We start from the raw sequence: 16,090 nt of genomic DNA, 5'->3' as shown, positions 1-16,090 counted from the left end.
TAAGCTTCCATCAGCAACATGTGGCGTTAAGAATTTCTTGAGGCGCCTGGGTGGCTCAGTTGGTTGAGTGTCTGACTTCAGCTCAGGTCATGACCTCGTGGTTCGTGGGTTCGAACCCCGCATCATGCTCTGTGCTAACAGCTCAGAGCCTGGAGCCTGCTTCTGATTCCGTGTCTCTCTCTCTCTCTCTCTCTCTCTCTCTGCCCCTCCCCTGCTTATGCTCTCTCTCTCTCCCTCTCAAAAATAAACAAACGTTAAAAAAAAAAGAAACCTAAAAAAATAAAAAAAGAATTTCTCTTTCAGGCGTCGTGTTTGGTTCGCAGTGACCTTTTAACACTCTCATTAATTAGTCATCTTGATGACCAGTGACACAGGTTAGAAAACAGTCAGTACCTGTCAGAACCACCTCTGGCCCGTTACCCTGCAGATTATTTTGCTTCTTTTGGCTGTGTTTTTGTCACACAGATGAATACTACGTTCCACTTTTCCAGCCATTTGCGTTCTAGCCATTAGATTGCTGACAATTAAGAAGGTGGGGCAACTCTGAAACCCGCATATTTGAGGGGCGCCTGGGTGGCTCAGTCAGCTAAGCGTCCAACTTCGGCTCAGGTCATGATCTCGCGGTTCGTGATAGGGTCAAGAGCCTTCTGCAGACCAGATAAGGCATCACTGGTTGACATAGTTGTAACAGAAATAACTGACAAGTTCAGATTTAATGTCTGTGTAAGTGTGCCTAGAAAACTGGGAGAAGACGACCAATCAAGCAATTCCAGTAAGCTTCAGTTAATCCATTTTTTCACGAACAAGCATTTAGTGCTAACGGCCTCCATGAGAATAAGAAGCCTATAGGAGCACCTGGGTGGCTTAGTTAGACAACCAATGCTTGATGTCAGCTCAGGTCATGACCTTGCTATTCTTGAGTTCGAGCCCCGCATCAGTGCAGAACCTGCTTAGGATTCTCTCTCTCTCTCTCTCTCTCTCTCTCTCTCTCTCTCTCTCTCTCTCTCTCTCCTCTCCCTCCCTCCCTCCCTCCCTCCCTCCCTCTTTTTCTGCCCCGCCCCCTGCTCGCTGGCTCTGTCTCTGAATAAATAAATAACTTAAAAAAAAAAAAGCTGATAAATAAAGGAGGGAGAGCTGGTTGTCACAGAAATATTTTGTTTTGTTTTGTTTCATTTATTTTGAGAGGGACCCCAAGCAGGGGAGGGGCAGAGACACAGGGAGACGCAGAATCCGAAGCAGGCTCCAGGCTCTGAGCTGTCAGCACAGAGCCCGACGCGGGGCTTTAACTCATGAACCGTGAGATCACGACCGCTGACTAAATTTTGACACTCAGGCCAGTTCCCTTTCTGTTCTGGAGGATGGCGATTAGCGGATCGGTAGGTGAGACTCAACCCTCCTCGTAGCTCCTTCGGTCACAAGCGATGAAGGGTGTTGTATGTGCTACTTTAGCAACTTCCTCCCCGTGAAGGTGTCCCCGGCGACTAAAACCTTCATTATCTCGATTCAATTAGGAAGCCATCTTGCACACGAAGACGGCTGCTCATCTCCCCTTCCCAGCGAGCTCTTTGTAATCCCCAGGTGCCATCCGCTTGGATGGCTTCGTGGACCTAAGTTGTGGTTAATGTGCTGTGTTGTGTTCCGTGCAGTATTAGCAGCACCAAATAATCTGGCAACCAAATTAAAAGAGGCACTCAGAAGATTTTCAAGGATTTGTAGTGAATTAGAAGCTCAGGTTTGGGGTCTGGCTATTACTGCCCTGTGGATTTGTGCAGAAATGCCATTGTCCCCTTGCCTGTAATGGGCGTTTCCTCATTCTGTTAGTGCTCCCCGAATACCACCTGCAGATTACTTCGGGTGCCAGGCTCAGAGGGCCCTCACCCGGCCTGCTGTCTAGTTGCCCGGCACTCTCCGGCGACCATACCCACGTACGCATGAGAAGCGATGGAACGTGCTGTCCGCTTCCGGCTGGAAGCGATCAGGGACGTTTCATCTCGAGTGGGCACAGCGGATGAGCGGGTGAGGGAAGGGCGTACTTCGGTCGTCCCGGATTCTCACGCCAGCTAGCCCAGAGGCCTCCTGTTGACTTCAGTACACAGTGGGACGGGGCTGTGCTCAGGGCAGACACGAGGGAGTTTGAGGTGGTGCAGGCCCAAATGGACGGTGAGCGTCAGTCGGGTGGCAGAGGTTGGAGGAGTGGGTCAGAATCCGGTGAAGGGCCGTGAAGGATGGGAGCCTGGCGGGCGGGGAGGGCCGGGCAGGGGGAGGGGCACGGGGAGGGAAGCATGGAGCCTCCAGCCCCCCTGCCGGGGGGGGGCAGGGTTGATGCTCATCAGGGGAGGCGTGAGATTCAGAGAGAAGGTTGCTGAGGATTAAGAAGGTGGGGCAACTCTGAAACCCCCATTTTTGAGGGGCGCCCGGGTGGCCCCGTCAGTTAACCGTCCGACTTCGGCTCGGGTCATGATCTCGCAGTGTATGATCTTGAGCCCCGTGTCCAGCTCTGTGCTGACGCTCGGAGCCTGGAGCCCGCTTCAGATTCTCTGCCTCTCTCCCTCCCTCTCTGCCCCTCCCCTGCTCGCACTCTGTCTGTCTCAAAAATAAACAAACATTAAAAAAATCTTCTTTAAAAAAGAAAACCCCATATTTGAGACCGCTACTGGCCTGAAGAATGACGCCACAGTGCAGAAGGGAGGAAACGGTGAGCCAGTTTCTACAGCCTTCCAGGAAGGTGAACGGAGAGTAGCTTGAGGGTATGAGTTACATATAACTGGGTGGAAACAGAGCGATGGCAGCTGATGGCAAGTGCTTCGCAAGAGAAGTTCTGGCGGTGCCTGCGTGGCTCAGTCGCTTAAGCATCCGACTCTTGGTTTCGGCTCAGGTCATGATCTCACAGTTCATAAGTTCAAGCTTATGTCAAGGACCTCGGGCTCTGCGCTGACAGCGTGGAGCCTGTATGGGATTCTCTCTCCCTCTCTCTCTGCTGTCTCTCAAAAACAAAACCAAAAAAACAAAAAAACGAGAAGTTCTCGATGGTTCACTGGCTGATCTCTTCCTCAGGGAGTTGTGGGGCAGGGGCAAGAAAAAGACCCCTGTTCGTTAAATGAATACCCCTGCTTTGCTGCTGTTTATTTTTGTTTTTGTTTTAATATGTAACAATGAGCATCTGAAAATTAGCTTGTAGCATGCAAATATTTCATCATAACTTCCCGTTACTAATGTACTGTGATCTATTAGAGTACAGCATAGAGTCATTAACGATTAATTTGCACAGCAGATTATTCATGCAGAATTCCTAATAAAATGAGCTTTGAAATACTATCATTTAAAAACTTGCTAAAATGGGCCTTTACAGCGAATAATAAACTGTTTTGGAGTGGTGGCGAGTTTGAATCAACGGTTTTATTCCTCAGGCCTTATGACCTCACAGACGGAACACTGGCCCCGTCCGGACGCAGGCCCCACTAGCCCCTCGTAGGTTGACCTGCTTTTCTGGCATTCGAGGGCGAGGTGCTTTGTGCGCTGTTGTTCTCCCAGCTTTTGTAAACTTGAACCTGACTGTAGCACGCAGCCCAAGAGCACCATTCACAGAGTCTCCTTTTTCCATCTCTGCCTCTTCGCTGAGGTCGTTCTTCCCTGCTGTTCCTCTTGGGGTTTCATCTTTTCTTTTTCCCCTTTTTCCCCTAGAAACAGATGCAGTCAGACCCACATAAGCTGGACTTCGGATTGAAACCCGAGTTCCTGAGCCGCCCCCCAGGCCCCAGCCTCTTTGGAGCCATCCACCACCCCCATGACCTGGCCCGGCCTTCAACTTTGTTCTCTGCCGCTGGTGAGTTCCGAGCTGGAGGAAAGAGTTGTTGTTGAAGAGAACTCTTCTCTTCAAAGAGGAATGTTGTTCGCAGGTAGCTATATAAATTATGTTTGTGCTCTGGGCTACCGCTCAAACCTTCCCTTTAAAAACTACAGTTTCTGGGACGCCTGGGTGGCTCAGTCGGTTAAGCGTCCAACTTCGGCTCAGGTCACGATCTCACGGTCCATGAGTTCGAGCCCCGCGTCGGGCTCTGGGCTGACGGCTCGGAGCCTGGAACCTGCTTCCAATTCTGTGTCTCCCTCTCTCTCTGACCCTCCCCCGTTCATGCTCTGTCTGCCTCTGTCTCAAAAATAAATAAACATTAAAAAAAAAGAAAAAAACTACACTTTCTGCCAGCTTGCAAGGCAACATCCCAGTACGTCTAGGGAGACGGACCCTTCTTCACTGATACGCCCTCTTTCATTACAGAGAGAAAAAAAGATCATCTTTCTCTCCGGGGCCTCATGTTGCTTCGGCTCATTATTTGATCGTAGAAAACTTGCAGGACAGGGTAGAAACACCTGAGGGATCTGTTCATTAACCTTCGAATGCCTCCTAGGTGTGCCAAAGCGGGGGCAGTGGGAACTGGGGGTCACTGCGTCAGAGAACGACCCGTTTCCGCTCCAAGGACATACAGACAAAAGGCAGCGGACACACAGCCGTAAGGCGCATCAGGAAACGAGAACAGCCCTCCTCCTCAGAGGAGCCTTACCATCCAGGCCTTGGAAAGCCATTTTGCCGCACAGAGCTCCGCTCACTAATACTTGTAAATGGTGACGCTGCGCTCAATCTGGTGACGAGCTTCATAACTTCATACCCACCGTGCTAAGTAGAATTTATTCTTCTGGACATAAATATTCACGGGGCTCCCCGTTCCTGGTCCTGAGGGAACAAGTTTCACATCCATCCTGCCTGCTGCCTTCCCAGGCTTTTATCCAAGACTCATTTTGGGTTGACCTAAGGCTCTTCCATTCAGAAAGAGAGAGACTCCCCCACTGCAAGAAATCATCATTATAATGGGCCTTGTTGCCAAAGCAAGTGAGTCACCCTTGAGGGTAGATGGAATTTGCTAAGGTCTCAGGTTTTGCTCTGTGAGTTCTGTCTAGGGACATATTTGAAAGCTTTGTTACCATGGCACCTAGGCTCTGAGACAGAGCTACACTAAGAGCAATTTTTGGAGAGAAATAGAGAGATTTCTCCCTGGCTTCCGTTTGAGCCAAGTGGATGAATTGGCTTCTTTTGCTTCAATAATTCTGGAACTGCAAGGCACCCCTGGGGGCCCTGGGCTGAGCAAAGCTCCCAATCTTCATCGAAGCATTAATTAGCTTGTACTACACAGGCAGTGTGCGGCCACATTTTTATTTAGCTGGCAACACTGTTAACACCTAATGAATATTCTGGACCGTGTTCGCTTGGTAGAAATGGAGTATCATTTTTGCATTGCCTGGGTGGAGAATAAGTCACCATCCAGGACTGAACGGATGACTCCTCAGGTGCCTTCCAATTCTCCGAGTCCGTGACTGTGACAGACGTCCTCCCGGGTTCCATGGCTTCCTCCACACCCGAGGCCCCACGAAGACCTTGCAGTCCAGGGAGCGGCGACCCAGAGCATCAACTGAGTTCATAGGGTTTCGGGAGGGACAGCACTCCTCCATTTGATCTGTCTTCCTGAGGGAATTTATAGTCGTTTGTAGGAACTTAGACAAAATGCAAGAGATTGTGGAGAAGCGAAAAGTCTCTTCATGGAGGCCCTGTGTATACATCCGTTCCGGGAGGCCATCTTTCTCAGTACGAGCATCACTGGATTTTGCCCCCGAATGATAATTTGGTGAAACTTTGAGCCGCGGTGTCTAATTCACACACGCACGTGTTAAATGCAGCCACTTTCAGCTTGCTGTTGGGCACTGATGCCTGAAATAAGCTTAGGACGCTCCCTCCGGTGAGCCCGGCCGGTCTCTTCTCTGAAGCCGGGCCTGCCGCCCCGAGAGCCGGGATGCCCTCAGCCTTTAGGAATGTGGGCCTCCCCTGCCTCCTGTGCGCACACCCTGTGTCTGTCCTCTCCCTCTTGCCTTCCCCCGCTTCCTCCAGGAAAAGGAGGCTGTGGCATCTTGAAGAAATACATTCTGAGGGGGAAACCGAAGGAAAGGAGACGGCTGAACTAGCACTAAGGTCCCTGGCGGGCAGATTACTGGTGTCCACAAACACGGACCAAAGGAGCTTTTCCTGGCACCGAAGCCGGACAGCTGCCTGAAGGCGCTCACGTCCTGTCACCTGGTGCGACGCACGATCCCGGGTTCCGTAGGGCCAGGCCTTGTAACGCCCTTCCTGACAGCTAACACGTGCCTCGGGAGAGGGGTTCCGTGGGGCAAGGCACCATGGCCTGGACCCACCGCTGCGCGACAGCCGCTCCCAAGGATCGTAAAACGTGGTTTCAGGCTCAGTGTTCCTCAGAGTGAAAGACCTGCCCCCCCAACATGCTCCGGGAAGAAAGTATCCCGTGACCAAAAGCTCCCCTTTCAGAAAACGAGCCCAGGAACACGCTAAAGGCTCTGAGAAGTCCTTCAGTGAAGAACCTCGCTTAGCACTTTTAACTGGGCGTTTCTTCAAACTCCTTTGGTTACAGGGTCACCCCCCTCGCCCCTACCCTTGCGCCTGTGTCCCCACGCTTCTCGGGCTGCGTGTCCGCATCTTGAAAAAGTAACGCCCCGATTTGGGGGTGGCCAGCCCCGCCCGGAGAAAGGGCACGGCTGGGTTTTCTGCTCCCTAACAAGACCCTGTCGTCTCCCGGTGTGTGGCCGGGGCGCCCTTCCGTTAACGCGTTTCCTCCCGAGTGTTCTCCCGGGGCCCTGACGCAGTGAGGAGCCGGCCGCATGGTAGGAACCGGCGTTCCGCGAAGCCTGACCCCGCCATGTCTGACTTTCTAGGTGCTGCACACCCAACCGGGACCCCTTTCGGGCCACCGCCTCATCACAGCAACTTCCTTAACCCTGCCGCTCACCTGGGTGAGTTGCCCGCGGTGATGGGAAATGACGCGCGTGTCTCAGAAAACCTTTGTTTTCTGCTGTGCTTCCGGGCAAGTCGGCCATGGTCCTAGACACCTCCCTGACTACGTGGGGCGATGAGGGCCCTTGGGAACAAGTTTCAGCACCTGCTGTCCATCCTCGGGGTGTCTCGGCACCCCTGCCGCCACCTCCTTAAAGTAGTAGCTGAGTGCTCCGTAGCCGTCCCGCCCGAAGGGACCGATGGCACAGTGGGCACGTGCCCGGCCACCTCCGGGAATCCACGTTTACGATGGCCGCTTCCCGCCCAGCGGGGCAAGATGATGTGGTGAGGAGACATTACCTGCTATGTTATAATCCCTTCTCCTGTCACCGTGAGTAGGTCTCCCTCGCAAAGGCGTACGCTTTCTTTGCCGCCTTGATTTATTTGATATTTTCTGCGGATGTGACAAGCAGGTGCAGGCACACCGCGTGTGTATACGCAGTGCAGCGACAGCGTGTATAATACACACGCCTTCGGCGCTTCGTCGCTGAGAGACTCATTTTAAGATGTCATTTACTTGTTCTGTTAGAACTTACAGGGCAGGAGGGCGTCTTAAGACACTGCTGGGCTTGAGTGATAGTCGCCACCCCGGCAAGAGGAATGGGGCAAAAGGCACAGTTCTGGAAAGACAGCTCTCGTAAATAAATATTTTGCTAATCCAGTGCCCAAATCCGAGCGCACCGAAAACCTTTTGCACAGCCTGGTAGCAGCGGGAGGGACACGTCGGGTCTGAGTAGAGAGAGGGCGGGGCTCCCACATCTCTTTCCCACCTGCCTGGAAGCTCTTCGGGCTCCTCACTCAGTCCAGTCCAACCTTTTCCTTCCTCCCCATGTGTTTGCAGAGCCTTTTAACCGTCCGTCTACGTTCACTGGCCTCGCAGCGGTTGGTGGCAATGCCTTCGGGGGACTTGGAAATCCTTCAGTTAGTGAGTACCTCTAACTTTTTAAAATCCGCCCTGGACTCTGTCTCCTCTGATCTGTCTATGGCTCAAGACCTTTCTAGCGAAAAGGAAACGATCCTCTTGGGAAACACATTGGCTTACGTCACCGCAAAGGCAGGGCTCAGCAGCGGAGTTAGGGGCGAGGGTGCATTTACGTCGAAAGCAACGTCTCAAGGGTGACCCATCGTGACTATGTCCTCCTGGGCATCAGTGACGTCACTGACTGAACTCCCAAAACATTGCTTAAGCTCAGTCTCCTCCATATTCCATCCCTACTATCCATGACTTTAGCTACAGTCCCATTGCAGGGGGGAATTTTGCACTCACCTGGCCTCTGGCATTATGGCACTGAGAGAACTTGACGGGAAATAGCGGGAAAACAGTACCAGGCTGAGGCTAGCTAGCTGGCAACGCGTCATAGTCCCTCATCTGGGAGGGCCATGTCGTTTTCTAAAAAAGTATCTAGAAGGGGAAGAGTTGTGGCACCTGCTCGTTTTTGAGTCGCTGAATTCTCTAGCCACTGAACACGCCACACGTTTTCTTTCGTGCCATCCACAGATCATGTTCTCCTGGCCCCGGAGGCCCCAAGTGCAACTCTAAGCTCGCCCTCCCGACTCTGTCCGGCGCGGAGACCTTCCGCGTCTGCTTAGGTCAAGGCCCTGCCCGGGCTGTGACGTCACCTGTTTCCGCCTGCTACCGCTGCGGGAGCAGCGGCGGTCCCATTCGAGGGGCTGTGGGTAGCGGCTCGGCTTGACCGTGCCTCCGTGCCGAGCGTTGTTCCTCCCAAGTCACCCCCGCGAGAGTGCACCACGCTCGGGGTTTCTGCATGCACCAGACGTGTTTGATGGGGCGCTCTTGACACCCATCTGGCCCCTTTCCTTTTTAAAGCTCCCCCTCCCGCCCCCCTCGCCTTTGGTTTAAGAACAAAAGCTGCGAGCTACCCCTCCAGCGTAGGACGAGCGCTCCTCTAATGAATCTGTTAATCTCCTTTCCTTTTCCAGCTCCCCATAATATGTATTCATTTTAACTCTGAGTGCTGTTAAAAGTTTTTTGGTAAGTACCTTCATTACGGCAGATTATATAATTTCTCTTAAACCTTTTTGTTCTCCACTTCACCATTTCAGCACCCAACTCAATGTTCGGCCACAAGGATGGCCCCAGTGTGCAGAACTTTAGCAGCCCTCACGAGCCCTGGAACCGGCTGCACCGAACGCCTCCGTCGTTCCCGACCCCTCCGCCCTGGCTGAAGCCAGGCGAGCTGGAGCGTAGCGCGTCCGCTGCAGCTCATGACAGAGATAGAGACGTAGATAAACGAGACTCATCTGTTAGTAAAGATGACAAAGAAAGGTACGGAAAGAAACCGTTCTCGAGCCCCGATGGGGAAGCCCGCTGCGTGCCAAGGGCAGCCGTCCACCCTCCCCGTCCCAGCCTCGTGCTCCAGCTGGCCCCGTGGCCTCAGCTCCTCGCTCCGCCCGAGGCCGGCCCCCAAGTCCCCGAGCGCACCCCCTCGGCCCCGTAGTGCACCGCGACCGTAGGATGAAACCGCAGCACAGCGAGAGCGTCCCGACTCAGACACAGATGCACACTTAGAGCCTCCGAAGTCCCAAATATAAATCTCGCTCTCAAAGACAGTGAGTTGGAGCTTTGGACCAAACACACACGGCATGAATCAATACCATATCTGCTTTCAAGTTCGTGCAGTCCATTCAATCATCCATAGGTTTTTTTCTCTGTCTCCCTCCCTCCCCCCCACCTCTCTCTCTTTCTTTTTGTTTGCTTTTAGAAAGTCACGTTTGCATTGTCTCGTCACATTTTTCTCAAATTTCGTTCAAACTCAAACCCTGGGCTCACAGATGACTAATAAAATTTTGCAAACCTACACGTAGAGGAGTGCCGGCAAGCATTTCTGGTGTGGGTTTTGTTTTGCCAGTGGATAATTAACCTGACTAACCATTTTTTTTTTTTTTTTTTTTTTATCTCTGTGCTTGGTAACCCATGCCCGAAAAAGAAACGGCCTTAAAGAGGAAGACGTCTCAGAGCATTTTCTCTGAAGAATGTCATCCCTTTCTGATTTCTTTCTGTAGGAGACTTTCATTTTGAATGACCTGAAAAATCAGGGGAAAGCAAATCAAGATATGCTTGACAGAAAATGCCTAGTAACGCTCTGCTTTTGGTACTTAAGCCTCAAATAGCCAAATCTTCCAGTTTTCTTTACTGTGTGTGGGGTGTGTGTGTGTGTGTGTGTGTGTGTGCACGTGCGCGCGTGCTCACTAGTGATTGAAAAGAATTCAACTTTATGGACTCTGAATGTGTCCGATTAGTATGCGTTCCTCGGAGGTCATCCTTCTAACTGATTTCTTTCTTATAAAAGAAAAGAATCCATTTGTCCTTCAAGACAGTATGTTAAAAATCTCTTACCCAGCGGAAGGACCGTTTATGGCGTTCAGCTTTCAGCTGTCAACTGCCAAAGAGAGGCGGGCACACCCGGCACCCGGAGCTTTGGGTAGCCTGTCAGGGCACAGAAGACCATGCGACAGCAAACCTTTCCACATTTTTCTTGGTGGAGTCAAACGGCCTTTTGGACTAAAGTCAGGAAACTTAGTAAAGCACACTCTTCTTTGTCCTTCACCTTTTAGACGCTTCTCTTCCTCTTCTTAGCCTTGCGTGCTGGCTATAGACACCAGATCCGCAGGGGAAACCCTCCTTAATTCTCTCGCTGCAGACTACCCTCGCCTGGAAGCCTTGCTGCTACCGGGCCGGCGAGGCATCTTGCTCCTCTCCTTGGCCACGTCCCGTCTCAGGGCTGTCCCCACGACACGCCCGGGCCCATCTTATGTCTCCCAAGTCGGCCTCTGTTGTCCTTCTGTTGCTCTGAATTTTCTGCCCTGTGCTCTTAAGTCCCTCATCCCAAACGGGTCCCCCAAGTTCTTGTTCCACACTTCCATTCACAGGAGCTCTTAAGATTGTTCTCCATTTGTCCCCCGAGGCCTGGGGACCCCACTCTGCCTCCCAGCTTCCCTCCCATCTTCTCAGACTCGGGCTTTCTTGCCCTTCCTAAGGTATAAGTGCTATTTGGGACCCCCAAGCCCTGACATCATGGTCTCCCTTCAAAGCCCCCTCACATGCTGTGCCCCGGAGATCACTCTGCATCTATGCCCTTGACTGTGACGCAGGTCCCTCGTCCTGATGCCGGGAGATCGAAGCCCCTTGCACCCTTCCTCCCTCTGGCTCTGTTATCGCAAAGATCGTCTTTGCATTTGGGCTCTTAGAACTTTCTTCTTACCACTCAGTGACCCTAGGAATCCAGACAGGCAGGCTGTGTTGCCACATCACTGTTGGCCACGTTGGTCCATTTCCACCCTCCGAAAGCGCTTCGTCTGTGGCCTTGACGGAGGCACGTGAATCTCACATGCAGAGAGAATTGTTTCCCCCTCAGACTCTCCCACCTGCCCCCCACCCCCACCCGCCCCAGCGCCACTGCCTTGTCCCCAGAAAGCTTCCGTGAAAGTCTAGGTGAGTAAGGTCAGGGTGGCTGGTTTTGCCACGCGAAGGGCACATCCGGCTGCCTCAGTGACCACGGGAGCCAGACCCGAGCCTCTCTCCCACCACCATTTCATTGGCAGCCCCTCCCCAGGCCGGCAAGCCCATTTCATCTGCTTCTCTGTGTCCCTCTTTTCTTCCGCAGGGAAAGCGTTGAGAAAAGACACTCCAGCCACCCTTCACCAGCACCTATCCTCCCAGTGAGCACCCTGGGACATAACCGTAGCTCCGCTGAACAGATCAGGGGTCATTTGAACACTGAGGCTCGCGAGAAAGACAAATCCAAAGAGAGGGAGAGAGACCACTCGGAATCCCGCAAGGACCTGACCGCCGACGAGCACAAGGCCAAGGAGGGCCACCTGCCGGAGAAGGACGGCCACGGCCACGAGGGGCGAGCCACGGGCGAAGAGGCCAAGCAGCTGGCCCGGGTGCCGTCACCCTACGTGCGGACCCCCGTGGTGGAGAGCGCCAGGCCCAACAGCACCTCGAGCCGCGAGGCCGAGCAGCGCAAGAGCGAGCCGGCCTACGAGAACCCCAAGAAGAGCTCGGAGGTCAAGGTGAAGGAGGAGCGCAAGGAAGACCACGACCTGCCTCCGGAGGCCCCGCAGACCCACCGGTCTTCGGAGCCACCTCCTCCAAACTCCTCGTCCAGCGTGCACCCGGGGCCCCTGGCCTCGATGCCCATGACGGTGGGGGTGACGGGCATTCACCCCATGAACAGCATCAGCAGCCTGGACAGGACTCGCATGATGACCCCGTTCATGGGCATCAGCCCCATCCCGGGCGGAGAGCGGTTCCCGTACCCTTCTTTCCACTGGGACCCCATACGGGACCCTCTGAGGGATCCCTACCGAGAACTTGACATTCACCGGAGAGACCCGCTGGGCAGGGACTTCCTGCTAAGGAACGACCCTCTGCACCGTCTCTCGACGCCGCGGCTCTACGAAGCCGATCGCTCCTTCAGGGACAGGGAGCCTCACGATTACAACCACCACCACCACCACCACCACCACCCTCTGTCTGTGGACCCTCGGCGGGAGCACGAGCGCGGGACTCACCTGGAAGAGCGGGAGCGCTTGCACATGCTCAGAGAAGACTACGAACACACACGGCTCCACCCCGTGCACCCCGCCTCCCTGGACGGACACCTGCCGCACCCCAGCCTCCTCACCCCGGGGCTCCCCAGCATGCACTACCCCAGGATCAGCCCCACCGCGGGGCACCAGAACGGACTGCTCAACAAGACCCCCCCGACGGCGGCGCTGAGCGCGCCCCCCCCGCTCATTTCCACGCTGGGGGGCCGCCCGGTCTCCCCCAGAAGGACTACCCCTCTGTCTGCAGAGATGAGGGAGAGGCCTCCTTCCCACACCCTGAAGGATATCGAAGCTCGGTAAGGAGGGCAGGACGCGAGGGAGGAAAGAGAAGCCCTTGCACACCAACAGGGCGCCAGACCGGAGACGGGGAGCCAGCGCGGGCCCACCAGACTGGGGGGGGGCGGGGCCGCACGCCCCGCCTCCTCCCCTTGTAAAAAATGTATAGGCTCCAGTGCAGATTTTGAAATGGTTTTTTTTTTGTATATCATATGTTGAAATTTTTCAGATCTTTCAGCCAAGTCCTATGTTCTCATGTCTCTAACTCTTTTGGTTTCTCGCATAAGACTTTTTGATTTGAACCAAAACAGTGAAGATGACAGACACACAGCGACGCGGTGGTGACTGGGGGAGAGACAAACAGCGGTCCACACAGCCCATCGTGCGAAGCTCCTTCAGATGAGAAAGGAAGGCCGTGTACATAGCTATGTAAAAACACACACACACAAAAACAAAAAACGAAACACAAAAACACATTGCTTCGTGAGCTAATGGTTCATATATGCAAAGGGTAAGATAAAAGCTTTACTTTGTACAAATGTAAATAGATCAAGAGTAAGTAACATAATACATTAATACTTCTTAAAATGTGCTATTTGCAAACTTAATATCAGCGAGTGCAGTCGGCTACGGCTGCGTTCCCATATATTGTTATAGACAGCTAAACCCTTCAACTATGCAATGAATGTTAGGGCTTTTCACAAAAGCCCTCCTAACTCAAAGGAGCCTTTTCAGATCCATTTACAACATACTTAAGGTCATATTTTCCCTGAACAAGCGCTTACGTGATAGGACTCTGTTTTCCTTGCTTGTTTTTTTTTCCAAACGGAGAAACATCCTATTTTGCAAATCGGACCCGGGCTGAAACTTGGCTCGCGAAGTTAAACTGCTCGCGGGCCGTGGGGGGGGGGTGGGGGGTGGGGGGTGGGGGGGGGTGGAGCACAGCCCCCGGGAAAGAGAGCCGAGGGCCTGAACACCCAGTGCCAGGGAGGATGGGAGCTGTCAGACGCCAAAATCAGGGGACACAGACAGGTCGCCACCATCAGTCACGTGACTTCACACACACCTCATGTGGGAACCATGCGTGTTTTAGTGTGTCCTGTTTCCTGTCTGTACGCGCCTCCTCGGTTTGTAATGAGATTCGATTACATCCAAACACATCCTGAAAGAAAGCTTCACGTTTTCTCAGATGATGGATATGTTTTCACTGTTTTCAATAACTGATGGGTTTAAGGTGCACGTTTCCTAATGTGACTCGCTGTGTTCCAGTTGGTAATAAAGTCTGGGAAAGAGCCGGCAGGTCGACCTTGGGGAGCCATGGAGAGTTACAGAGGGTGAGCAGTGGCAGAGACAAAGTTCTGTGTGTGCGTGTGTTTTTAATTTTGCACCAACCTTAATGTGTCTTCATACTTTTATAATACATTAAGCCTCTTGTCTACATATTTGGAGAGAATATGACTTTACTAGCAGAGAAATACAATATATCTTGTCTACTGGACTGTAAAATATATGTATGAAATAAAATTAGTTCCATTGGGTCCTTCTAGTATATTAAAGTGCTATCTGATGTTGTTATCCTGTTTTTGCAAAAAAGAAAAAAAAAGTTAACTACAGACCATTGTTTCTAATAAGCAGAGAGATCTATTTTAGTAGTAAACTGAAGGTTTAGTTGTGAGCTTCAGATTTTGTGAACTCCAGATGTTGTGTAGTGTTTTTTTTTTTTTTTAAAGACAACAACTAAAAAGAAAAAAAAAAAAAAACCCCAAGGAATATATACACTGGAACTATAGTGGTAGCTCTCGGTATTGTAAAGAGATTGTTCTATACAGACCTTTTTGCTGTTTACCCTGTATGTAATAAAGTCCTTTCTAGACCCTCTGTGAAAAGACGCGTGAAAACCGACTGAGTTTTCAGCATGTTCTCATCGGCGGAGCCTTCTTGTGTAATGTAAACTGTGCCATGTTATTAAAAAATGTGAACCAAGCTTCCAGCTGCTTGTTTGTGTGAGAATGGCCATCGTTACCTTAGGGAAGAAGCCATACGTGCAAGACCGGGCTCTTGGAAAAGAAACACCTTGAACCCAGCCCGAGTGAGGACGCGAGGCTGACCTACGGCGGCCGGTCGCCCTCCCTAACGCAGTTAGTGACCCGGCCGGTTAGTTTCTGTAAACGTTTGTGCCCCACACCGTCAGTTGTGGATCTTACGTTCTTTTTTTTGCTTTCATTTTTTGGCACGGTCGAAACGATGAGCCGTTAAGTCGCGGGAAGTTACTTTCGGATCTTGCGGGGGATGTACGCACGGGCCGAGGTGGCCGCTGTGCCACCTCGCGTCTGGGGCCCGCCTCAGAGCCCCTCCGCATTCGCTTTCTCTGCATCGGTGACAGATCTGATTTCGGGCCTCTGACAACAGTCATTGCTTGCTTGTTCCTTTGCGTTTCAATCCGTGGATTCGGTCAGTTGTATGTTACTTAAGACCTTCCCGGTATTTTTTTTTTTTTCCCTGTCTCCGCTCTCTGTGTCTCGTTGAATTACATGGCCTGTCCCTCAGCGGTTTGCAGACTTCCCCCTCGTCCTCTGAAATCTGTTGTGTTTTTCCAAGATGTAAAAAACTGTCGACCTGATGAAATTGCTGTTTGGATGAGATTGTTTGGATTGGTGTTATCTTTCTGGGGACAAGACAAAAGCGGCCCCGGGTCAGCGGGACGTGGGCGGCCGCTGTCTGGGGAATCCGCGCAGAAGTGACCAGGGAGGGTGTTTGGGAAGCGGGGTGGGCACCCGAAGACCGTCCTGGCGGGAGAGCTGGGCTCGGGCAGAGCAAGGGGTTTCCCGAATAAAGACCCGCTCCTGTTGGCTCTGCTCCTGCGTTCATATCCCGACTCCCAGACCAGAGAAAATAACCCAAAGGAAAACTGGAGGATTGGAAAACACGACAAACGCTGTTTTTCCGAATGGGCCAATTCTCGGGACCTTCCAGACCCTGCGTCTCGGCGGCGGCTTGATTCGCTGTGCCTGGCAGACCTTCCCGCGTCCCCTTCTCCGTGCTCCTCTCTGCACGTCCCATCTGCCGTGTCAGAACGCAGAGGAGTCAGACTCTCAAATCAGTCATGGTATTTAATCCCTGGGGCCTTACTCATCTCAACCTTTGCATCTTCCCCCTCTAATTACGTTCAGCTCCCCGGCATTGATGGGTACTAGCACCAATTTGATTTCCTGCTAACCTATAGATGCTCTAATTATCTCCACAGCCTTTGACTGACAATGATCTTGTTACCTCCTAATGGTAACAGACAAGTAAAGCAGCAAATATAATGATGCAATAATTACCATTTGGGATGGATATTCGCAACGGCGTTTG

General features: G+C 52.4%; 1 protein-coding gene across 6 annotated transcripts in view; it reads left to right on the top strand.

Moving 5' to 3' along the window:
* The window catches only part of AUTS2 (activator of transcription and developmental regulator AUTS2), a 1,113,825-nt gene extending 1,099,106 nt beyond the window's left edge, over positions 1 to 14,719 (top strand). For all 6 annotated transcript variants that reach the window (XM_053894094.1, XM_053894096.1, XM_053894093.1 and 3 more), the window contains 5 exons: positions 3,682 to 3,823; positions 6,769 to 6,846; positions 7,728 to 7,811; positions 8,951 to 9,173; positions 11,512 to 14,719. In XM_053894094.1, coding sequence (XP_053750069.1) covers positions 3,682 to 3,823; positions 6,769 to 6,846; positions 7,728 to 7,811; positions 8,951 to 9,173; positions 11,512 to 12,760 — 1,776 coding nt within the window. In that variant the 3' untranslated portion in view covers positions 12,761 to 14,719. The remainder of the gene's footprint in view (positions 1 to 3,681; positions 3,824 to 6,768; positions 6,847 to 7,727; positions 7,812 to 8,950; positions 9,174 to 11,511) is intronic.
* Positions 14,720 to 16,090: the final 1,371 nt, after the last annotated feature.

Source organism: Panthera pardus, unplaced genomic scaffold, assembly GCF_024362965.1.
Source record: "Panthera pardus isolate Hobbes unplaced genomic scaffold, ASM2436296v1 HiC_scaffold_4, whole genome shotgun sequence".
NCBI classification, from domain to species: Eukaryota; Metazoa; Chordata; class Mammalia; order Carnivora; family Felidae; genus Panthera; species Panthera pardus.
Note: the sequence above shows the minus strand (reverse complement) of the source record. Positions and strands in the feature narration are given on the sequence as shown.